Source organism: Bubalus bubalis, chromosome 6, assembly GCF_019923935.1.
Source record: "Bubalus bubalis isolate 160015118507 breed Murrah chromosome 6, NDDB_SH_1, whole genome shotgun sequence".
Classification (NCBI taxonomy): Eukaryota; Metazoa; Chordata; class Mammalia; order Artiodactyla; family Bovidae; genus Bubalus; species Bubalus bubalis.
The window spans coordinates 106,115,310-106,138,779 of NC_059162.1; the positions used below are offsets into that span (position 1 = coordinate 106,115,310).

General features: G+C 48.0%; 1 protein-coding gene and 1 non-coding gene across 10 annotated transcripts; both read left to right on the forward strand.

The window, feature by feature from the left end:
* The first annotated feature begins 1,237 nt into the window (after positions 1–1,237).
* Positions 1,238–15,452, forward strand: PABPC4 (poly(A) binding protein cytoplasmic 4). 9 transcript variants are annotated; one of them, XM_006077528.4, is made up of 16 exons: positions 1,267–2,369; positions 5,027–5,220; positions 5,942–6,057; positions 7,287–7,426; positions 7,762–7,856; positions 8,515–8,652; positions 9,181–9,276; positions 11,028–11,300; positions 11,651–11,723; positions 11,885–12,004; positions 12,506–12,592; positions 12,687–12,814; positions 13,926–14,019; positions 14,141–14,271; positions 14,537–14,639; positions 15,146–15,452. In XM_006077528.4, the coding sequence occupies exons 1-15, from the start codon at positions 2,177–2,179 to the stop codon at positions 14,624–14,626; spliced, it is 1,968 nt and encodes a 655-aa protein (XP_006077590.1). In that variant the 5' UTR covers positions 1,267–2,176; the 3' UTR covers positions 14,627–14,639; positions 15,146–15,452. The 9 variants fall into 9 exon arrangements, with proteins under 9 accessions (XP_044801146.2, XP_044801145.1, XP_025144820.1 ...); XM_006077531.4 differs by having other exon boundaries at positions 1,268–2,369; positions 11,885–11,956; XM_006077526.4 differs by having other exon boundaries at positions 1,270–2,369; positions 11,651–11,738.
* LOC112585867 lies at positions 9,560–9,694 on the forward strand. The gene has a single exon (XR_003110442.1). It is a non-coding gene; the product is annotated as a small nucleolar RNA SNORA55 (small nucleolar RNA).
* Positions 15,453–23,470: the final 8,018 nt, after the last annotated feature.

Sequence of the window (23,470 nt, forward strand, 5' to 3'; positions counted from 1 at the left end):
CTGAGATGTACAGTGCGGGTAAGCTACTTTAAACCACTTGGTGGTCTAGGAAGGCATCCCTCAGGAGGGGATCTATCTATAGATGGAGTGCTCCATAAATGTTTCTTGATTTAATACACTACCTAGAGTATAAATGTCAAGAGGGAGAGAGGGACTTCATCTGCCTTGTCCGCCACGGTATCCGCTAGCACCTTTATCTGGTGTTGACATAGAGTAAGCCCATTTCTTTGAGTAAATATATAAATACTATTATCTCTTCATTCATTTAATCAAATCAATGGTTTTCAATGGGAGCATCTGTGTTCCTTTTAGTAATATCCAGTTTTCAGTGATCACAGTGACGGTGAGGGTGGTTCCTGGTATTAATGGAAGAAGGGATTATATCTTACAACACCATGTCCACAGGGACAGTCCCACATGGAGTAGATTTGTCCCATGTACTGCATGACTTTCAAAGGACCTGCTGGATCCTCATACAGAGGAAAAATCTTTTTATAACGATTAGATCTTAGACTGTGACTCCCTTTTACACGGGAACAGAACAGATTCTGTGTCCTTAAATATCAACTAAATTTCCAGGAAGACCACAACCTTGTAAATAGAGGGATGACTGTATCTTGTTTTATTGAAGCTTTTCCAAAATTTGTTCATCTTTCCAGAGCATCTCATCACCCACGGGTACTACTGCAGGAGTAGCTGTCGTGTTCCCGATGCGTCTACCTTTAAAGTAGAAGTCGCTCAGTCGTGTCCGGCTCTTTGCCACCACGTGGACTGTAGCCTACCAGGCTCCTCCCTCCACGGGATTCTCCAGGCAAGGATACTGGAGTGGGTTGCCATTTCCTTCTCCATTACCTTTAGGTCCCAGTAATCTAAAAGCTTCTTTATCTGGGCCCAATCGTACATGGAACACCTATTATGTAACTATAATGTACTTTATATCATCTTTATTTTACACTTCGGCAAGACATTGATTACAAACATGATGCGCGCCAGCGGGTGACATTATCCTTATGTTCTAGTCGCAGACGAGCGGGTGGTTTACACTCCAGCCTTCCGTAGGGAAAGCGGCGCTTGGGTCCGGCCGAGGCCCCAGCGGAGCGGTCCTCCAAGCGCCAGGGGTCGCTGTGGCGCCGAGCGGCCGCGCCGGGACGCTCTCGTGTGGCCGCCCCGCCTCGGGCCCCCGGGCCGAGTGGGCGGGCACGACTGCGCCCAGGTCGCGAGGCGCCCTTCGACCAGCAGCGCCCGGGGCGGGCGGGTATAAATGGAGCGGTGGCTCCCCTGGCCGCCTCTCTCCGCCCCGGGTCGCCGCAGCCTCCACCACTTTCGGGCCTAGTAGCCTGAAGAAAAAAAAAAAAAAAGAGAAAAAAAACCCGAAAACGCTTTAAAATTTAAAAAAAAAGAGAGAGAGAAAGAAAAAGAAAAAAACGAATCCTCTTCGGAGAAACCGCGGGGAAGTCACTTTCGCACGCTTCCGGCCTGCCCGCCGCCGCCGCACCTGGGCGTCTGTCGGTCCCCGTCCGTCGGTCCGGTGGTGAGCCGCCCGCGCGCCCGCGTCCACGCGCCGCCGCCCGGTTGCGCCGCGTGGCAGCCCCGCGCCCGCCGCCCTCGCCCCCCGCGCGCCGGCCTCCCCGCACCACGTGTCCGCGCTGCCCTTCGCCGGCCCGGCGTGGGAGGCGGCTGCGCGCTCGGGCCGCCCGGGGCTTGCCGAGTCGGCACCGACAAATATTTGGTTTCCCTCTTCCCCGGGCTGCTGTAATCTTAAACCGCCGGGAGCCCGAGGCCTATATTTATAGAGAAACGCGCGTCCCGGAGGCCGCCTTGGGCACCGCTGGGTTGCCTCTGGAAATTTTTTTGTCATTCGGAGGGGAGTCCCCGTTTTAATTTTTTTCCTTTTTTTTGAAATTGGGAGCTTCGGACCAGGACAGCTGAAAAATTAAAAACTCCCAGGGAGGGCCATATTGTTTTTGAGAGCCTTTTGTCTGCGGTTTGGCAGTCTCGTCCGAGCCGTCCCCGAACTCCTCTCCGGCCCTCGGAGCCGACTCCCAGCTTCTCCGAGCTTCACTGCCACCTGTGAGCCGCGGCGTGGGCCACGGCTCCGAGCGGAGCCCCCTTTGTCCTGTGCGGTCCCTCTTAAGAAGTCCTCCTGGCGGGGCTCGGGGTGGTGGGGGCTGGGGAGATGAACGCTGCGGCCAGCAGCTACCCCATGGCCTCCCTGTACGTGGGTGACCTGCACTCGGACGTCACCGAGGCCATGCTGTACGAAAAGTTCAGTCCTGCGGGGCCTGTGCTGTCCATCCGGGTCTGCCGCGATATGATCACCCGCCGCTCCCTGGGTTATGCCTACGTCAACTTCCAGCAGCCGGCTGACGGTGAGTACAAGCTGTGGCCACAAACCTGTGGTCTCCCAGGAGACCCTGGGGGTCCTTCTCCAAGCGGGTCCCCACCCCCGGGGAGGGGGCATTGCCACAGCGCACAGAAGCCGTAGTGGGGGACTGGATGCGGGGGTTGAGAACCCGGGGTCCTGGCATCAGATGACTGGAGTTTCAGTCTTGCTTCCACCACTTGCTAACTGGGTGACCTTGGGCTAATCAGTGGTGGGAGGAGGGGGTGTTGGAGCCCAAGGAGGACCAGAAGGAAGTTGCTGTCATTCCGTGTGGGGGTTGGGGGGGTCTGCTCTGTTAGAGCCTTGGCCGCCGGCTCTGGCCCCTCGCAGGCTTGAGGAAAAGGTAGGATGATTAAAACACAATTTCTTCCAAAATGTTACATGGCAAAACTGCTGTCCCCTCCCCTCACTTGACCCTGAGCTTAAGAGTCTTTGGTTTTGTGCTGATGGATCTTTCAGGGCAGGTCGGAAGCAGGGGAACAATTCTGTGTGTTGAACTTGAGCAGGCACTTGTGTTAGCACCAGGAGAGTGTGGTGCCAGGCCAGCTCCCTGGGCTTTGGAGCAGGTTGCGCAGGTAGTCAGGGAGGCGCCCCTTGGAAATCCGCTAAGCTGTTGGGGATTATCACCTCACCTGTGGACAGTGCTTTACACTTGTCAAAAACCCTTTCACTTCATCTCATCTGAAAAAGAGAGGACTTCCGAAGAGGAAAAGGAAGTGCGGAAGGTTGGAGGCTGTGGAAGCTGGGACTGTGGGTGCAGTGCTCTGCCAGCCCTGACTGGGGGGCTGGAGCATGTTGAGGTATGCTGCAGGCCTGGCCTGAGTGAGGCCAGAAGAAACCTAATCGGGGGCTGCACGTGACTCCAGAACGAAGGGAACAACTGTAGAGACAGACCATTACTGGGAGAAACAAGCCATCCTGTGGCAGAGGATCTCCAGGTCCCTATTTTTGCCCCCACTTGGTCCACTGTCCGTGAAACCCACAGAATGTCACTTGCCCAGGATGCAGCTGAGACCAGAGAAGTGGACCTGAGAGACCGAGCACTGCTCCGGTCAGTTCAGTGGGCTCTGGGGTTTTTCTGGCCACAGGGCACAAGGAAGTAGCTGAGTGTGGCCTTTTTAGGGGGGAGCAGTGGGCCCATTGGCTCTTGTCAGCCTCCTTGACTCTTCTGAACAAAAGTCCTGTCACTTAGAGATAGTAGCACAAGCCATTGGTTAGTGTGTCTGCCAACACATACCTCTGCAGGACCTCTCCCTGCTATAAATAAGTGCAGCCAGATTTGTCAGACTAAGCCGACTTGCCTTGTGCAGTGCTGTCTGGAAATAGACAGGAGCCGTGTTGAAATGGGCTTCTTCCTTGCTAATTCGTGAAGCACAGTTTGGGGTCGCAGGCTGTGGATCAGAGTCCTCACAAGCGAGCCCTTCTGTCCTGGACATTTGCTGACTTGGACCTGCTGTCTTCCCTTTCCCTGACCACCTTCCCTCATACTGAACGAATCTAGCTGAGAACAGTGGGAAAGGTGGTTGGAAGTACTGAAAAGGAGCTCCTCTGCTGGCTGACTGGACAGATGAGCTTGTGGAGGGGCAGAGTTAGGGATCTTGTCCCTGTTTTAAGTGAGAAGGTGCCTTGAGGCAGAGGTAACACCCCCTACCCCCATCCCTTCGTGGAGGAGGAGATTCTGGGGGATGTCAGTGCATAAGTCAGGAAAAGTGGGTCTGAATCGTTTACTGCCAGTGAAGAGAAGTGTTCTGCTGACAGATGGTGTATACCTAGATTTGGTTGAGAAGTGAAGGAACATCCCAGAGCACTGGGTTGAGAACTTGATTGGGCACTGGGACATCTGGAATTCCTGGAATTCCCTGGAACTCAGATGGAGGCTTGATAGCCTAGAAACCACCAGGTGTAGGGCTTGCGTGTGCTGGCAACTTAGTGAGGTGTTGCGGTTTCATCCTGCTCATTCTGATAATACAAAGGATGTTTCCATGTGTGACCATCGTTTTGATAATTAAGGGGTTTTGTCTGAATTTTCCCAGAAATTAAAAATACAGGAAACTGGGCTGAATTCAGAGATAGCACATTTTCCCCAGTTGATTGTTCACAGGATTTTTTAGTCATTCGTCCAATAGACGAGTTATAAACTAAGTGACAGCTAGTTGATAATGCTGATGCAATATGTTACTGAAAAATAGTCAGAAAGTCGGCCATTAGTTTCTTAATCTGTAATTAGCTATACTGTTTAGCCATCCTGATCATAAGTTTGTCCATTTGATAACATGGATCATTTCACCTCTTCCATCTCCCTCCCTGTGGGTAGTAGGCTGCATAGGCTGCAAAGTCTCTGTCAAATGTAAGGTGTTATCATTTGATCCTGGTGCCATAAATGCATTTAGATTATCTTGCCTAACTGCCTTAGACCAGAGGCACTGAGACTTGTGCCGTGCAGGAGGACGATTTGCTAGAACTGTCCTCAGTAGTGTTGCAGGCCAGAGGAGGCGGATGTCGTTTAATTTTAATAGAATTCCCTGTATCAGAGTGCTTACCTTGAAAAGTCCTGGAGCTATCTGTTCCTGGGATGGTGACAATCATTTAAGTACGCAAGGTAGCGTTTTATATCCTTGACGGGAACGTGTTTCTGTTTTGCAGCTGAGCGGGCCTTGGACACCATGAACTTTGATGTAATTAAGGGAAAGCCGATCCGGATCATGTGGTCTCAGAGGGATCCGTCTCTGAGAAAATCTGGTGTGGGAAACGTCTTTATCAAGAACCTGGACAAATCTATAGATAACAAGGCACTTTATGATACTTTTTCTGCTTTTGGGAACATTCTGTCCTGCAAGGTAAACAGTGATTAAATAATTTCCAGCAGAATAATTAACTGAATCATAAAAACAAATATTAAGTGGGGAATTGCCTTGGAATTGGGTGGCCAGGTATGATAATTTTCAAAATGCTGGAAATGGCTCAGAAGTCTAAAAGTTCCCTGTAGATAATCTCAGTGCCACAGCCCAGCATAAACCAGCAGGTGCTTTCTTGTCTTTGTTTATTCTTCCCTTTGCCTGAAATATCCTTCCTGTTTCCTAACTTTGGAAGGCATCAAAAGGTTCTCTTGGAGGGGAGGGTGGCAAGTACCCGAGCAATGCCTGGTCTCCAGGAAGCTGTACTTAGTCATTTTAGAAGCATGAATTCACCCTCTTCCTTCTCCATGCACCTGTTTCTGTGGGGGCATTTTGTGCAACTTGTGTGGTGGTGGTTTGCATAGCTGACTCCACACTAGACTGAAATTCTGTTGTGGGCTTGGAAAATGGTTTGTCTTTCTGTAACCTTGTGGTTTTGTACCCAGATGTCAAAATATTTTTTTAATGAAATAAAACTTTTGGAATAGAACGCAGCCTAATGGTGGCTACCATTTGTAAGTGGAGCATCACTAGGTACCTGCTGTAATCTCCTTCCTTTTGACCATGGATGGGCTAGAGGCCTCTCAGACTCAGGAGCCCACACGGCTCTCGAGTTCTTGGAGCTGGGCAGTGGTGCTGAAGTGGCTCGCCTTATCTTTGACAGGTGGTGTGTGATGAGAACGGCTCTAAGGGTTATGCCTTTGTCCACTTCGAGACCCAGGAGGCTGCCGACAAGGCCATCGAGAAGATGAACGGCATGCTCCTCAATGACCGCAAAGTGTGAGTGTCCCAGTCCGGAGCAACAGCCATCGCATGAGCCAGCCGTGGCCCCACCTCGGTATAAACTGGCACACACAAGGCGGCTACTGGTTCTCTCGGCCCAAGTGTGGCCTGCTCCTACCTCTCCACTCCAGGGCTGGTGAGTCTCCCTGCCTGAGCCATGGCAGCCCTTTTGACTCGCCAAGGTGGGCTTCCAGCCCAAGCCATGGCCTGCCTGCCGCCTCTCCCTTAGAAGCATCCATCTGTGGGTTTTGTGAGCATTGGCAACAGGGGCTGGCTGGAAGGCAGCTCTTGAGCCCACTCTGAGCAGGGGTCTTGGCCAGCAGCAGAGTGGAGAGGGCCCTGGACTGACCAGAAGCTGTGTACTAGCCATGTGACCTTGACATTCCATGACTCAGGTCTGTCCGTGGGGTCACTCGCTAGGAGTTGATGCCAAATTGTTCCCTCCACTTGGCTAACTTATGAGTCAGTGGCCTTCAAAATACCAGGCTGGCTCCACAGTAGCACTTTAACAGTGAAAAATCTCATCCCGGTGCAGAAGGCTGTTCATAATAGACCGTGTTGCTTTGGTGTGGTTGCTTTAGAGTGGAGAGATGGTGATCTTAGTTAAGTCACACAGAGAGAGAAGGGACCATGCAGTAAATCTTAGTTATGACAAGCAAAATTCTTTTCTGTCCATGGTGTTATTGAACGGACCAGGGAATGGGTTGCCTCAGTGGTCAGATCTTCTAAAGGTATCACTAGAAAGAAATCTAAAAGATTTTTAATGTAAAGGTACCTTTTCCAGTTAACTGTAAGCAGCACCGAAACGAATACAGTGAAAAACAAAGGCTGCCTCTTGGTTCACTCCAACAATCTCATTCCTAGGATTAACCACTGTTAACAGTTTGGTTTGTATCCTTCCAGACCTTTTCTATGCATTTACATAGATGTACAGAAATGAACGTTTTAAAAACATGGTCATCAGGTTTCTTCACGAAGGCAGTGTGATGTGGTAGGAGGGGCCCTGGCCTGAGCCAGGAGCCCTGGGGCTGATCCTCGAAGGATAGTCCCGCCTCTTTCTCTTTCTGCTGGGGAGTTGGGGCATCTCTGAGCTTGCTCTCTTGGTGGTTGGAGGGGGACTCATGTTTTAACCTCTCCTGTCAGCCTTTAATCTGCATTCCTTTGGGCCCCTGGAAATCATGTTTTGTTCCTCTGAGTGATCAGTATTTTTCATGGTTTCTTTATAGGTTTGTGGGCAGATTCAAGTCTCGAAAAGAGCGGGAAGCCGAACTTGGAGCCAAAGCCAAGGAATTCACCAATGTTTACATCAAAAACTTTGGGGAAGAGGTTGATGATGAGAATCTGAAAGAGCTATTTAGCCAGTTTGGTAAGTCAGGGTCCCTTGCCCGCCTGTGTCCCACCAGACCTGGAATTCATCTTTTTACTTAAGAGATGAGGGCATCTAGACCCAGAAGTAAAATGCCTTAATGACAAAGGCCACAGGGTAGATAGGAATAGAGCCCAGGCCTCAGCTCTTGGCTTCATCCTACTCTGTCCCATTCCCAAGACCATCTCAGCAGCTTGGTCAGAATTAGAAGGCCAGGCATGGTGCCTCTTGAGTCCTTCTGGCCTCAGCAGGAGCGTCAAGTGAGCTTCCAAAGAAGCCTCTCTCTGAGCTGTGGTGGAGATGCTGTGACTAATAGTTCTGTCCTTTGGCAATAGGTAAGACCCTAAGTGTCAAGGTGATGAGAGATCCCAGTGGGAAATCCAAAGGCTTTGGCTTTGTGAGTTACGAAAAACACGAGGATGCCAATAAGGTGAGAGTAATATGAGGGTTGGGGAAAATTTGTAGGGAGTGGCCCCAGCGTGTGGGCAGGGTCTTACCATCACATAGGGTGGAGATGGCATTCCCTGAGAATCGAGTAGTTATGTGCAGTCTCTGTGCTCTGGAGTTATCTTCCCAAGGCATTTCACATAACTTTTCAAAGCATTTGGCATGTACCTGTCACCTCAGCTCTTCAGGCCTATAGGTTGAAAGCATAAGGCAGGGGTGTGTTCCCACGTGTAGGTGAGGGAACCAAGAGCCCAGAGTCGCCGACCTGGGAGCAGTAGCCACTTCTGGGGAAAGCGTTGAGCTAGGCCCTCAACACTCAGTATCACTCAGTATCCTCGAAAGAACCCAAGAAATGTAGTGACAGCCAAATTATCAGCCTAGGCTCGTGTCTGCTATGCTTGTATTTATACAGCTGTATGATTTTTTCACTGTATTATCTCGACCAATGACCTATTTAAATATTAACCCTATTTTACTGATGAGAAGGTTTGGATTGGCTTAGCTGACTTCAGAGGGAAATTAGTTTTTAGCCCTATAGGGAAGATTTCTTTCTCTCAGAATATTTGGTGGGATTTAACATACCTACAGAGCAAGGTCCCTGCCTCTGCATCTTGGTTTAAAGTCATGTATTTCCTCTTCAGGCTGTGGAAGAGATGAATGGAAAAGAAATCACTGGGAAGGTCATTTTCGTTGGCCGTGCACAGAAGAAAGTGGAGCGGCAGGCCGAGTTAAAGCGAAAATTTGAACAGCTGAAGCAGGAGAGGATTAGTCGCTATCAGGTGAGAGGTGGTCTCAGCCCAGACTACCAGCAAGGATGTACCTCAAAGTATTGACAAAAGCACCCTTTGATTGGTAGGCTTTCTCTTTGGGGACCATGAGTTTGCTCTTCTGATTTCTCCCAAGATCATCAGGTTTAAAAGGATATACCTACCAGATATAGCAGCAATTCTAGGACAGGGACAAAGATTTAAATTATTTGTTTAGGGACTCTGTTCTGTGTACTTAAATGATAGCCATTTGTCTGGAATGGTGGTGAGGCGAGCCCCGCTGGGGTCGGTGGCGAGCCTGCAGCTGTGAGGAAGGCTGGGACTGCATTGATGGTCCCGCCGAGTCTTCAGGTGGTCCTTCTCAGCTTTGATCCTGCATCCGAGTCCCCAGCAGAGCTTGGGAGGACATGGAGCTGGGCGCACAGCTTCTACCTCAGTGGCAGGTGCTTGCCTGACAATTCGCATTTCTAACGAGTCTGGGGATCAAATTTTGAGAACCAGAATTTCAGGGCATGTGTAACAGAGATCTTTCTGCTTTAGGGGGTGAATCTCTACATTAAGAACTTGGATGACACCATCGATGACGAGAAGTTAAGGAAAGAGTTTTCTCCTTTTGGATCAATCACCAGTGCTAAGGTATTTGATACTGAGGTTTGGGGATTGAAAACAGAAGTTATAATCCTGTAGATTTCTACAGGATTATAGATTTCTATTGCATTTATTTCATTGAAGGGATAGAATCTAAATTTTGTTCATTTCTGAGAGTAGCTACCACATTGGCCTAGGAATTTCTCCTGGCTTCACTTACCATCTGAGTAGACGCTCTGGAGAAGGACAGTTCATTGGGTTAACGTGCTGTCTCCCAGCCACTGGCATGTGGAGGTGAACCTGACTCAGTCCCTCTCTTCCAGCCCCGAGAGCACCTGAATCTTTCCCATTCTCTGCTGCTTCGTGCTGGTGTGGGGACAGATGGTGCTACAGTATGAGCAGAGGAAATCCAGACAGGCTGTTATCCATTTGTCTTGGGGCCTGTCTCTACAACTCTGCCACACTTCTCAAACCAGAGGTGTTTTGAGGATTTTTGGAATTGGGTCTCGTAAGAAGGAGAGGAGAGTAGAAAGTTTGTTTTTCTGCGTTTTGCATTTGCTTGATTTTCCTTGTTAATTATATCAACTGAGTTAGCCAGGGGGAGTAAGTGCAAACCCCCTTGTAAAAATAAGGAGCAAGAGAATACTGGTTAGGTGAGGATGTCACACCGCATGTCCTAAGTGCTCTGCGTTTGTGGTAGGAACTGGTGGCGCCAGAAAGTTTGGGGCAGAGCCTCATACGGACTCTGTTCCCACTTCATAGAGGTGTAGCCCACATCACAGAGTCCTTCAGGTGACGAGAAGGGAGGCCAGTGGGCCAGTTAAGATTTGGCAACCCTGCCCTGGCCCTTAGCTTGTCACTCAGAGCCCAGGAGCGTTATCAGTGGTAGCAGGGTGTTGGCCAGAGGCCACCTTCAGGAATTTCCTCAGTTCCTCGCCCCCTCCCTCTTATCACCCTCTTGATGGGCCTCCAGTAGTGTAACGAATGATAGATAGTCTCTTCTAGCTGCCCAGCACAGGAGTCATGATGGTATTTGCCAGAACAGAGCAGAAGCGCTGTGTCTTGAAGTTTGCTGGGTGTCATTTCCAAGATGAGGATGTCATAGGACTTTCACATGCATTATTGGTCCACCTTGTTGGTAGACAGCTGTTGGGTGGTTACATGTCTTCACTCCCCAGGCGCCTCTTTAGGAGATTTTCCAGGCTGTGAGCTAATGATCCAACCCCACATGGTCACATTGCTCCCAGTGCTTCTGAGGAGAGAGGCTGGGAAGAGCAAGAAATGAGCTGCTAGGCGAGGAAAACGCCTTTTTTTTTTTTTTCTTTAAGCAGTATAGCATAGAGATTACAGAGCAGGGCTCGAATCCAGCTCTGTCTCCTGGCTGGTTGTCGTTCTGCTGTGTTTATTCCCATTGAATTGAGGGTGGCACACGTTGATTTTACAACTCCTGAAGTTCAGTTCACCAACGTCTTAGGCAGATGAGTTCTACAGATAAATTGCTTGACGCTGCTGTCCAGATCTCTGAGTTCCCAGAGATAGCTATGTCTCTGGGTTTCAGAAAACATCTTTGGGTTCCTGCTTCAGCCATTAGGCATCTCACAGTATTTGGGAATTTCAGTCACTTGGGGATCTAAAAAAGCAAAATGCTTAGGTTCTCCCTTTGGTGACTCAGTTGATCTGGGGCCCATCATGGGACTGGGCTGAGATGCCCTGACTCGACCTGGCAACTCTCAGAGTGGGGAGCCCAGGTTTTAACACACGGACACTTTTGTCCTAAGTGGCTGGTCTCGTTTTTGTAGGTGATGCTGGAGGATGGGAGAAGCAAAGGATTTGGCTTTGTCTGCTTCTCATCCCCTGAAGAGGCAACCAAAGCAGTCACGGAGATGAATGGACGCATCGTGGGCTCCAAGCCACTTTATGTCGCTCTGGCCCAGAGAAAGGAGGAGAGAAAGGCTCACCTGACCAACCAATATATGCAGCGGGTGGCCGGGATGAGGGCACTGCCTGCCAACGCCATCTTAAATCAGTTCCAGCCTGCAGCTGGGGGCTACTTTGTGCCAGCAGTTCCACAGGTGGGTCTGCTGTCTGTTCACGCCTCTTTGGAACCTGCCTGCTAACACCTGGTCCTACAGTCCACAGTGGTGGGGGAGATGGACTTTTGGATATTAGAGCTTTGGAATGCCAGAGTAAAGATCCTTCAGATAAAACAAGGAAGGACTTACTTGTGGTCGTGCACACACAGTGGCAGGGGTAGAGTAGAAGAGTCCCTGTTATCTGACTGCCCCCTCACCCACACCCTTGAATAGAGAGTGCCTCTGTCCCAAATAATCAACCTAGAGCCCGATACGGAGATGAGATGAGATACTACTCTAGTGTGGCTTCAGGTCCTTAAGTAAAAGGGCTTGGTTGCTCTTTCTTCCAGGCTCAGGGAAGACCACCATATTACACACCTAACCAGTTAGCACAGATGAGGCCTAATCCACGCTGGCAGCAAGGTGGGAGACCTCAAGGTAGGTGGTGGGGAACAGTGGTCTGATCCTCCAGGATGTACCTGTCCTGGGCTCCCCCACCTCCCCTCCCTGCCTGCTCTGGGGTACAACCTAGGTTCTGGTCCATGTCGTTCACCAGTGATGTGCGGTTTTTGTCTCTTCACCAGGCTTCCAAGGAATGCCAAGTGCTATACGCCAGTCTGGGCCTCGTCCAGCTCTTCGCCATCTGGCTCCAACTGGTAATGCTCCGGCCTCTCGCGGCCTCCCTACTACCGCTCAGAGAGTCGGTGAGCAAACTGGCCTTGAAGTGTGGCCCGGGGAGGAGGGAGTCAGGACGACTAGGCTCTGCCCAGGGTTGGTCCGTCCGTTGGGCTCACCGTGTTGTCCGGTCCTGGTTCTGTAATCTTAGCTGTGTGCTTAGGTAGGTACTTGAGCAGCAGGAGAACAACCTGTGTTCTGAGTGTTGGTTCCTTTTAAGATTCTTTGCCTCATCGGTGACTCTGTGTGAAAAAGTTTAAGTGTAGAAATGTGTTAGCTGAATGACTGCAGAGGCAGCCTGTTCTTTGGGTGGGGTTGGGAGATTCAAGGCACTTCTTTGCAGATTTATGTCCTGTATTCCAACCAAGAGGTGGCAAGAGTTGTATGTTATCTGTTGGCTTTTCCTCGAAAGTAGCGCTAGTGGCCCCGTGTGTGCTGTGTGAACATGCTTTGGAATTGCTCCTTCCGTGGGACGTGGCCAGTTGGACGTCTGCCGCCAACACTGATGTGCATTTGCTGGTCTGTTGTAGGGTCTGAGTGCCCGGACCGCTTGGCTATGGACTTTGGTGGGGCTGGTGCCGCCCAGCAAGGGCTGACTGACAGCTGCCAGTCTGGAGGTGGTATTGGATGCACAGAGAATGGGGAAAGATGGGATTTGACGGGTCTTTGCCCAGACCGTTGGGCTTTAATTTCACTTGTCCTTCTCCTAAGGTGTTCCCACAGCTGTGCAGAACTTAGCGCCTCGTGCCGCTGTTGCTGCTGCTGCTCCTCGGGCTGTTGCACCTTACAAATATGCCTCCAGCGTCCGCAGTCCTCACCCGGCCATCCAGCCCCTGCAGGTGAGGTCTACCAAACAGAACCCTAGAAGGGCTTCCCCTCTCTCCCCATGATTTCAAAGCTGCTTTGGTTGGATTCCTTTACTAGGTATTAAATGCCTGCTCTGTGTCGGGGAGCTGTGTCCTGTGGGGGACTCTAGTGGGAGAGAAGGGGCTTGCAGGTGTTCTTCCTGATGAGAGTTGACTCAGCAATGCCCCGGAGGAGAAGCCTGCTTCCCGCTCTCCTCCTCACCATGTGCAGGGGCTCTTGCAGCTCTGAGCTTCCATTTCACTTTCACATCCAGCGGTTGAGTTGATCCTTAGTTGCTCTGCAAGGTAATGGGGTGAACATCTTATAGATGAAAGGCTTGGCTTCAGAGGTATTAGGGTGGGTTGGAGGAATTGGACCCGGATCCCAGGGTTTCTGAGCTGGAACTGCTGTCTCTCGAGCTGGCCCCTCAGGGAGGTCAGACAGGGAGCTTGTGATAGAACTCTGCAGTTTGCTTGGGGGAGTGTTGCTGGGCCTTGTTTCCTCCTGCTCCATGCTGCAGGTGGGAAATTTCCCAGGAGGCCCTATGTGAACTTTGTCTACAAGTCCTTCTTTTAAACGACTGTGACTGGTATTGACATTGTGAGTTGACGGTCCTCAAGCATTTGATATAATAAACAGGTGGTGCAGTAAAGGAGGTACAGGATGCAGTTATAAGCATTTTGCTATTTCTGTCCTTTGGCCCAGTCTCTACTGGAATTCACCCCTAAAGAAAAACTTGTAGCAGACAACTGCACATACCAGTGTTCACAGGACCTTGTTTATTATCAAGGTTTCGATGCCTTCGGTAAATTATGATCACTGGCCTTGAGTCAATTAAAATTACTTGGTAGATGACTGCCTAGCACTGTAGGTTTTTCGTAATCATTTCCCTTCCCTTCGAGTAGCGTGCCATTTTAATTGGTTGTTGGTTTTTTCCTCACACCACTCTCTTCCTCTCAGTCCGCCAAGACTGAAGTCAGTTCCCCGACAGCAAGGACAGCTGTGTCCATCTCCTCTTTCACTCGGTAGACTTGAGCGGTTGGGCTCATGACCGCTGTCACTGTCCTTTGCGTGTGTTAACCTGCCGCCTCTCCTGGTTCCCAGGCACCCCAGCCTGCGGTCCACGTGCAGGGGCAGGAGCCACTGACCGCCTCCATGCTGGCTGCAGCACCCCCCCAGGAGCAGAAGCAGATGCTGGGTGAGGGACCCATGCGCTTGCAGAAGTGGGGGGTGGGAGGGGGCTGAACTACTGACCTAGACGCCAGCGTCCATCGTCTACTGGGATTCCACTAGGTTTTTCATGGAATACCTTCCCACAGGTGAACGTCTGTTCCCACTCATCCAGACGATGCACTCGAACCTGGCTGGGAAGATAACTGGGATGCTGCTGGAGATCGACAACTCAGAGCTGCTGCACATGCTGGAGTCCCCCGAGTCTCTCCGCTCCAAGGTGAGCGGGTTCTCAGATCCTCTGGCCTCTGCTCACTGGGTTCAGGAGGACGAGGGGCGGCCGTGAACACCCAGGAGTGGCAGAGAGAAGAGTCTGCTACCCCCATGACCACTTCCTTGGTGTCTCACCTGTGACCTAAGTACTGCTGGGTTGTGGGGATCTGGGAAAGTGGTCAGCACCAGGAGACACCCCACGGGGCCTGGCTCCAGGGAGGGTCGGAGGAGCTCTCCTCAGATGTCACTGACCACCTGGACATTGCTCACAGGTGGATGAGGCTGTGGCGGTCCTTCAGGCTCATCATGCCAAGAAAGAAGCTGCTCAGAAGGTGGGCGCTGTTGCTGCTGCTACCTCTTAGACAAGGACGAACCGTATGTTTGGCTATTTTTCTTTTCTGCAATGATTTTAACTCCTGAAAATCCCCCTGAAAGATAAACATGGGCAGAGGCAGGGGAAAAGAGCCCACAGTGAGGGCCAGGGCTGGAGTGATGGTAGGGCTTGTCCCGCTTGTTCACAGCCTGAGCCCTGTCATTTGGAGTTGAAGTAGGGATGCCCAGGAAAGGTCAGAGGTGGGGCTTTCCATCCAGTAGCCACAGAGTCACTGGTTCTTAACCAGGGGTGCCTCCTCAGAGGACATGAGACATTTTGGTTGTCACAACTGGGAATGTGTTACTGGTATCTAATTGAGTAGTGGGCAGGGATGCAGCTAAATAGCCTAAGATACACAGGAATATCCCCAGCAGAATTATCTGGGCCAGAATGTCAGTGGGCACCAAGGCTGAAAAACCCTACTCTGCAGTGTTTCTGTAAGAGATTTCTGTGAGTCTCTGAGGTTTTTTTGATTATGTATTTATTGTGTTGGCGCTTTGCTTTTCAGGATTCAAAAGCCAAATAAACCCTCATGGAATTCAGCTCAAGGTTTGAAGACTTCCTAGCTTGTCCTATGGACCTCAACACCAAGAACCACAATCGCAAATTTAATAGGTCATTTTGTATCAAAAGGTCAATTATGAAGCACCTAGAATTTTTCAATTTAAAGAATATATTCTCTGGGTTCTGATGTGGCCCAGACAGTGTTAACTTTTTTTTCTATTGTGGGTTTTGCTTTTTTCCCCCCAGAAATTGGTTTTATTTGATGTACCCAAGTCTTAAGTTTCTCAATAAAGAAAAAAATCTCCATAAAACTGACTCTGTTTTTCTCTGACTATAGTTTTCTGTAAATTCCAGTGTTTGCTGAAAATAACTTTTGGATGTAAATAAGGTCAAATGAAGTTCTATGAGCAGATTGTTTGGGGTTAACAAGGTATGTAGAACTGTCCCCTTGTGTTCTATTATGGAAGGATGTAAACAGAAGTCTTTGGGATTGGAATGAAAACTGACCTTTTCCAGTCCTGTGGCCACTGCTGAGTTTTCCAAATTTGCTGGCATATTGAGTGCAGCACTTCCACAGCATCATCTTTCAGGATTTGGAATAGCTCAACTGGAATTCTATCACCTCCACTAGCTTTGTTCATAGCGATGCTTCCTAAGACCCACTTGATTTCACATTCCAGGATGTCTGGATCACACCATTGTGATTATCTGGGTCATGAAGATCTTTTTTGTACAGTTCTTCTGTGTATTCTTGTCCCCTCTTAATATCTTCTGCTTCTGTTAGGTCCATACCATTTCTGTCCTTTATTGAGCCCATCTTTGCATGAAATGTTCCCTTGGTATCTAATTTTCTTGAAGAAATCTCTAGTCTTTCCCATTCTATTGTTTTCCTCTATTTCTTTACACTGATCACTGAGGAAGGCTTTCTTATCTCTCCTTACTATTCTTTGGAACTCTGCATTCAGATGCTTATATCTTTCCTTTTCTCCTTTGCTTTTTGCTTCTTTTCACAGCTATTTGTAAGGCCTCCCCAGACAGCCATTTTGCTTTTTTGCATTTCTTTTTTTAGTGATGGGCTTGATCCCTGTCTCCTGTGCAGTGTCACGAGCCTCTGTTCATAGTTCATCAGGCACTCTATCAGATCTAATCCCTTGAATCTATTTCTCACTTCCACTGTATAATTGTAAGGGACTTTATTTAGGTCATACCTGAGTGGTCTAGTGGTTTTTTCCCTACTTTCTTTTAAGTCTGAATTTGGCAATAAGGAGTTCATGATCTAAGCCACAGTCAACTCCCCATCTTGTTTTTGCTGACTGTTTAAAGCTTCTCCATTTTTGGCTGCAAAGAATATAATCTGATTTTGGTGTTGACAGCTGGTGATATCCATGTGTAGAGTCCTCTTTTGCTGTTGGAAGAGGGTATTTGCTATAACCAGTGCGTTCTCTTTGCAAATTTCTATTAGCCCTTGCCCTGCTTCATTCTGTTCTCCAAGGCCAAATTTGCCTGTTACTCCAGGTATTTCTTGACTTCTACTTTTGAATTCCAGTCCCCTATAATGAAAAAGACTTCTTTTGGGGGTGTTAGTTCTAGAAAGTCTTGTAGGTCTTCATAGGTTCAACTTCAGCTTTTTCAGTGTTGCTGCTTGGGGCATAGACTTGGATTACTGTGATATGAATGGTTTCCCTGGAAACAAACAGATCATTCTGTTTTTGAGATTGCATCCAAGTACTGCATTTTGGACTCCAGTGTTGACTATGATGGCTGCTCCATTTCTTCTAAGTGATTCTTGCACGCAGTAGTAGAGTTAAATTCACCCATCCAGTGCATTTTAGTTCACTGATTCCTAAAATGTCGACGTTCACTCTTGCCATCTCCTGTTTGACCACTTTCAACTTGCCTTGATTTATGGACCTAACATTCCAGGTTCCTATGCAATATTGCTCTTTACAGCATCGGACCTTGCTTCTTTCACTAGTTACATCCACGACTGGGTGTTTTTGCTTTGGCTCAGTCTCCATTCTTTCTGGAGTTACTTCTCCACTAATCTCCAGTAGCATCTTGGCCACCTACTGACGTGGCGAGTTCATCTTTCAGTGTCCTATCTTTTTGCCTTTTCATACTGTTCATGGGGTTCTCAAGGCAAGAATACTGAAGTGGTTTGCCATTCCCTTCTCCAGGGGACCACATTTTGTCAGAACTCTCCATGACCCATCTGTCTTGGGTGGCCCTACATGGCATGGCTCATAGTTTCATTGAGTTAGACAAGGCTGTGGTTCTTGTGATCAGATTGGTTAGTTTTCTGTGATTGTGGTAGTCAGATTCAGTCTGTCTGCCCTCTGATGGAGAACGATAAGAGGCTTATGGAAGCTTCCTGATGGGAGAGTCTGACTGAGGGGGAAACTGGGTCTTGTTCTGATGGCTGGGGCCATGCTCAGTAAACCTTTAATCCAATTTTCTGTTGATGGGCAGGGCTGTGTTCCCTCCCTGTTACTCACCTGGGGCCAAACTATGGTGGAGGTAATGAAGATAATGGCGACCTCCTTCAAAAGATCCCATGCATGCACTGCTACACTCACTGCCCCCAACCCTGCAGCAGGCCACCAGCGACCCACGCCTCCGCTGGAGACTCCCGGGCAAGTCTGGGTCAGTCTCTTCTGGGGTCACTGCTCCTTTCTCCTGGGTCCTAGTGCACACAAGGTTCTGTTTGTGCCCTCTAAGAGTCTATTTCCTAGTTCTGTATAAGCAGCTCTATGGTGTGGTTAACGGCGACCTCCTCCAAGAGGGCTTATGCCATACCCAAGTGTGCTGCACCCAGAGCCTCTGTCCCTGTGGAAGTCCACTGCTGACCTGTACCTTCACAAGAGATGCCCAAACACAGTTCTATCTGTCTCTGTGGGGTCCCTGGGTCCTGGTATGCACAAGGTTTTTTTGAGCTCTCTGAGCATCCCTAGCAGGAATGGGGTTTGGTTCTAAATGCAAATTCACCCCTCCTACCATCTTGCTGGGGTTTCTCCTTTGCCCTTGGGTGTGGGGTATCTCATGACCACTCCAGCGCAGCTCCTGACCTTGGATGTGGGGTATCTCCTCATGGCCACTCCCAAAGAATGCTCAAACTACCACACAATTGCACTCTTCTCACATGATACTAAAGTAATGCTCAAAATTTTCCAAGCCAGGCTTCAACAGTATGTGAACTGTGAACTTCCAGATGTTCAAGCAGGTTTTAGAAAAGGCAGAGGAACCAGAGATCAAATTGCCAACATCTGCTGGATCATTGAAAAAGCAAGAAAGTTCCAGAAAAGCATCTATTTCTGCTTTATTGACTATGCCAAAGCCCTTTGACTGTGTGGGTCACAATAAACTGGAAAATTCTGAAAGAGATGGGAATACCTGACCTGCCTCTTGAGAAATCTGTATGCAGGTCAGGAAGCAACAGTTAGAACTGAACATGGAACAACAGACTGGTTCCAAATAGGGAAAGGAGTACGTCAAGGCTGTATATTGTCACCCTGCTTATTTAACTTATATGCAGAGTACATCATGAGAAACGCTGGACTGGAAGAAGCACAAGCTGGAATCAAGACTGCCGGGAGAAATATCAATAACTTCAGATATGCAGATAATACCACCCTTATGGCAGAAAGTGAAGAATTAAAAAGCCTCTTGATAAAAGTGAAAGAGGAGAGTGAAAAAGTTGGCTTAAAGCTCAACATTCAGAAAAGGAAGATCATGGCATCCGGTCCCATCACTTCATGGGAAATAGATGGGGAAACAGTGGAAACAGTGTCAGACTTTATTTTTTGGGCTCCAAAATCACTGCAGATGGTGACTGCAGCCATGAACTTAAAAGACGCTTACTCCTTGGAAGGAAAGTTATGACCAACCTAGATAGCATGTTGAAAAGCAGAGACATTACTTTGCCAACAAAGGTCCATCTAGTCAAGGCTATGGTTTTTCCTGTGGTCATGTATGGATGTGAGAGTTGGACTGTGAACAAAGCTGAGCGCCGAAGAATTGATGCTTTTGAACTGTGGTGTTGGAGAAGACTCTTGAGGGTCCCTTGGACTGTAAGGAGATCCAACCAGTCCATTCTAAAGGAGATCAGCCCTGGGATTTCTTTGGAAGGAATGATGCTAAAGCTGAAACTCCAGTACTTTGGCCACCTCATGCGAAGAGTTGACTCATTGGAAAAGACCCTGATGCTGGAAGGGATTGGGGGCAGGAAGAGAAGGGGATGACAGAGGATGAGATGGCCGGATGGCATCGCCGACTCGATGGACATGAGTCTGAGTGAACTCCAGGAGTTGGTGATGGACAGGGAGGCCTGGCGTGCTGCGATTCATGGGGTCGCAAAGAGTCGGACAGGACTGAGCAACTGAACTGAACTGAACTCAGTAGTGAAGTCGGAGCTCTATACATAATTGATGCTCAATTAAAATGAATAACTGACAGATCAACAACTTTTCTATGTTCCATAAGTCTTGTATATAAAGATGACCAAATACTTGAAAAGTTACTTATGGTTTCAATTCTGTAGTGGTGAAATTGAATACCACAAAGTTTAAAAACTTAGTTCACTAGTATGTTTATTTAAAACAAAATGACTTCAATATTTCTGGAAGCATTGTTGAATAAGCCAAGAAAAATGTAAAAATTAGATTTTCGGTTTTTGAATGGCATCTGGAAATGGCATGTTTCCTCCTATTACCCACATGTTAACCACCCAATTCTGCTGTTATAGAAAAGCACCAAGGATTTGCTTTTGGTGAATCTGAGTTGGCAGATAAGCGATTGTCCCTCGTTAGTATTTGACTAGTGTCACTGTTGTCATTGGTTACAATCGGTGCTACTCTCCATTTTCTGGGCCTGCCATACAAATGACTACAAGCTTTGTGGCTTAAAAACCAAAAATTCATTCTCATAGCTTGGAGGCTAGACGTCTGAAATCAACGTATTGGCAGGGCCATGTCCTTGTGAAGAATCTTTCCTTGACTCTTCTTAGGAGTCCTCGGCAGTTTTTGGCTTATAACTGCATCACTTCAGTCTCTTCCCCTGTCTCCACATGGCCCTTTCCATTGCATGCATCTCTGCGTTTTCTCTTCTTATAAGGACACTAGTTACTGGAATTAGGATCCACCCTAATTCAGTATGATCTCAACTAATTACATTTTTAAAAGCTCTGTTTCTAAATAGGATTACATCCTGAGGTTTGGATAGACCTGAAATTTTGGGGGACCTATCCAACCCCCTTTTCATACTGTTCATGGGGTTCTCAAGGCAAGAATACTGAAGTGGTTTGCAAGTTTTCATTCCAATCCCAAAGAAAGGCAATGCCAAAGAATGCTCAAACTACCACACAATTGCACTCATCTCACATGCTAGTAAAGTAATGCTCAAAATTCTCCAAGCCAGGCTTCAGCAATACGTGAACCGTGAACTTCCTGATGTTCAAGCTGGTTTTAGAAAAGGCAGAGGAACCAGAGATCAAATTGCCAACATCTGCTGGATCATGGAAAAAGCAAGAGCGTTCCAGAAAAACATCTATTTCTGCTTTGTTGACTATGCCAAAGCCTTTGACTGTGTGGATCACAATAAACTGTGGAAAATTCTGAAAGAGATGGGAATCCCAGACCACCTGACCTGCCTCTTGAGAAATCTGTATGCAGGTCAGGGAGCAACAGTTAGAACTGAACATGGAACAACAGACTGGTTCCAAATAGGACAAGGAGTACGTCAAGGCTGTTTATTGTCACCCTGCTTATTTAACTTCTATGCAGAGTACATCATGAGAAACGCTGGGCTGGAAGAAACACAAGCTGGAATCAAGATTGCCGGGAGAAATATCAATAACCTCAGATATGCAGATGACACCACCCTCATGGCAGAAAGTGAAGAGGAACTAAAAAGCCTCTTGATGAAAGTGAAAGAGGAGAGTGAAAAAGTTGGCTTAAAGCTCAACATTCAGAAAAGGAAGATCATGGCATCTGGTCCCATCACTTCATGGGAAATAGATGGGGAAACAGTGGAAACAGTGTCAGACTTTATTTTTTTGGTCTCCAAAATGACTGCAGATGGTGACTGCAGCCATGAAATTAAAAGACGCTTACTCCTTGGAAGGAAAGTTATGACCAACCTAGGTAGCATATTGAAAAGCAGAGACATTACTTTGCCAACAAAGGTCCGTCTAGTCAAGGCTATGGTTTTTCCTGTGGTCATGTATGGATGTGAGAGTTGGACTGTGAAGAAGGCTGAGTGCCGAAGAATTGATGCTTTTGAACTGTGGTGTTGGAGAAGACTCTTGAGAGTCCCTTGGACTGCAAGGAGATCCAACCAGTCCATTTGAAGGAGATCAGCCCTGGGATTTCTTTGGAAGGAATGATGCCAAAGCTGAAACTCCAGTACTTTGGCCACCTCATGTGAAGAGTTGACTCATTGGAAAAGACTCTGATGCTGGGAGGGATTGGGGGCAGGAGGAGAAGGGGACGACAGAGGATGAGATGGCTGGTTGGCATCACTGACTCGATGGACGTGAGTCTGAGTGAACTCTGGGTGTTGGTAATGGACAGGGAGGCCTGGTGTGCTGCGATTCATGGGGTCGCAAAGAGTCGGATCACGACTGAGCGACTGAACTGAACTGAACTGAACTGATCCAACCCCCTACAAGGTCTTGGTGATGACAGTTGTAAGGAGACAGGAAGTTCTGGTTGAAGGAAAGCCCACCAGGCCTGGCTCAAAGTCCCCATCGTGTAGTCAGAATGTGAAAGACAAGGTACTGCAGAGCCCTGAGCTTCTACATAGTTCCTGTGTGTATTCTTGTCTCCATAACCCAAGCACGTGTCTTTATACCACCAGCTCTAACAAGCAGTTAGTACATGCTCTTTGTTAAATACACACAATCTAAGTAGTAGGAAGGAAAGGAGCCTCTTTCTTTCCAGCGCTTGTGGTAATGAGATTTTATTTGAGTGCTAACTATACCCTGAGAAAACCAAAATTGAAAAAGACACATGTATCCCAATTTTCACTGCAGCACTATTTATAATAGCTAGAACATGGAAGCAATGTAGATGTCCATTGACAGATGAATGGATAAAGACGTGGTACATATACACAATGGAATATTAACCATGAAAAGGAATGCATTTGAGTCAGTTCTAATGAGGTGGCTGAACCTAGAGCCTATTATACAGAGCAAAGTAAGTCAGAAAGAGAAAGATAAATATCATCTACTAATGCATATAATAGCGGAGAAGGCAATGGCACCCCACTCCAGTACTCTTGCCTGGAAAATCCCATGGATGGAGGAGCCTGGTGGGCTGCAGTCCATGAGGTCGCTGAAGAGTCAGACACAACTGAGCACCTTCACTTTCATTTTTCATTTTCATGCATTGGAGAAGGAAATGGCAACCCACTCCAGGGTTCTTGCCTGCAGAATCCCAGGGACGAGGGAGCCTGGTGGGCTGCCGTCTATGGGATCACACAGAGTCAGACACGACTGAAGCGACTTAGCAGCACCGGCAATGCATATACAGAGAATCTAGAAAGATAGTACTGATGAATTTATTTGCAAGGCAGCAATGGAGAAACAGACATAGAAACAGACGTGGAGAGGGGAGGAGAGGGTGAGATGTATGGAGAGAGTAATATGGAAACTTACATTGCTATATGTAAAATAGATGGCCAATGGGAGTGTGCTGTATGTCTCAGGGAGCTCAAACAGGGGCTCTCTATCAACCTAGAGGGGTGAGATGGGAAAGGAGATGGGAGGGAGTTTCAAGAAGGCAGGGACATATGTACACTGATGGCTGATTCATGTTGATATTTGACAGAAAACAACAAAATCCTGTAAAGCAATTGTCCTTCGATTAAAAAATAAATTAATTTAAAAAAAAGTTCAACTGCAGACATCAACTTTTTCCTGCTTTTCTTTTGGCAGATGCAGAGTAGCTATTGTAGTATGGCAGAGAATCTTTGCTTTTCACAGAAGCTGTTATCTGGTGCTAGTTCATGGTACATGGGACCCTGATGCACAAATTATGTTTCCAGTTTCCACAGTTTCAAAGTCATAGAGGAAGCAAAAATTGCCATTATTTGGAAGTATTCACTAGGGACTGGCTACTTTTAAAATTAATTATTATTCAGAAATTCTCTCCATTTAACGTTTGTGTAAAATATCAACCATGTTTATCGGGCCAGTCTGTCCCTGACCTTTATAAAAAACATTTATCATTTGGCCGCACCGGATCTTAGTTGCAGCATTTGGGATCTTCAGTCTTCATCAGGGTATGCGGGATATTTTAGTTGTAGCATGCAGGATCTAGTTCCCTGACCA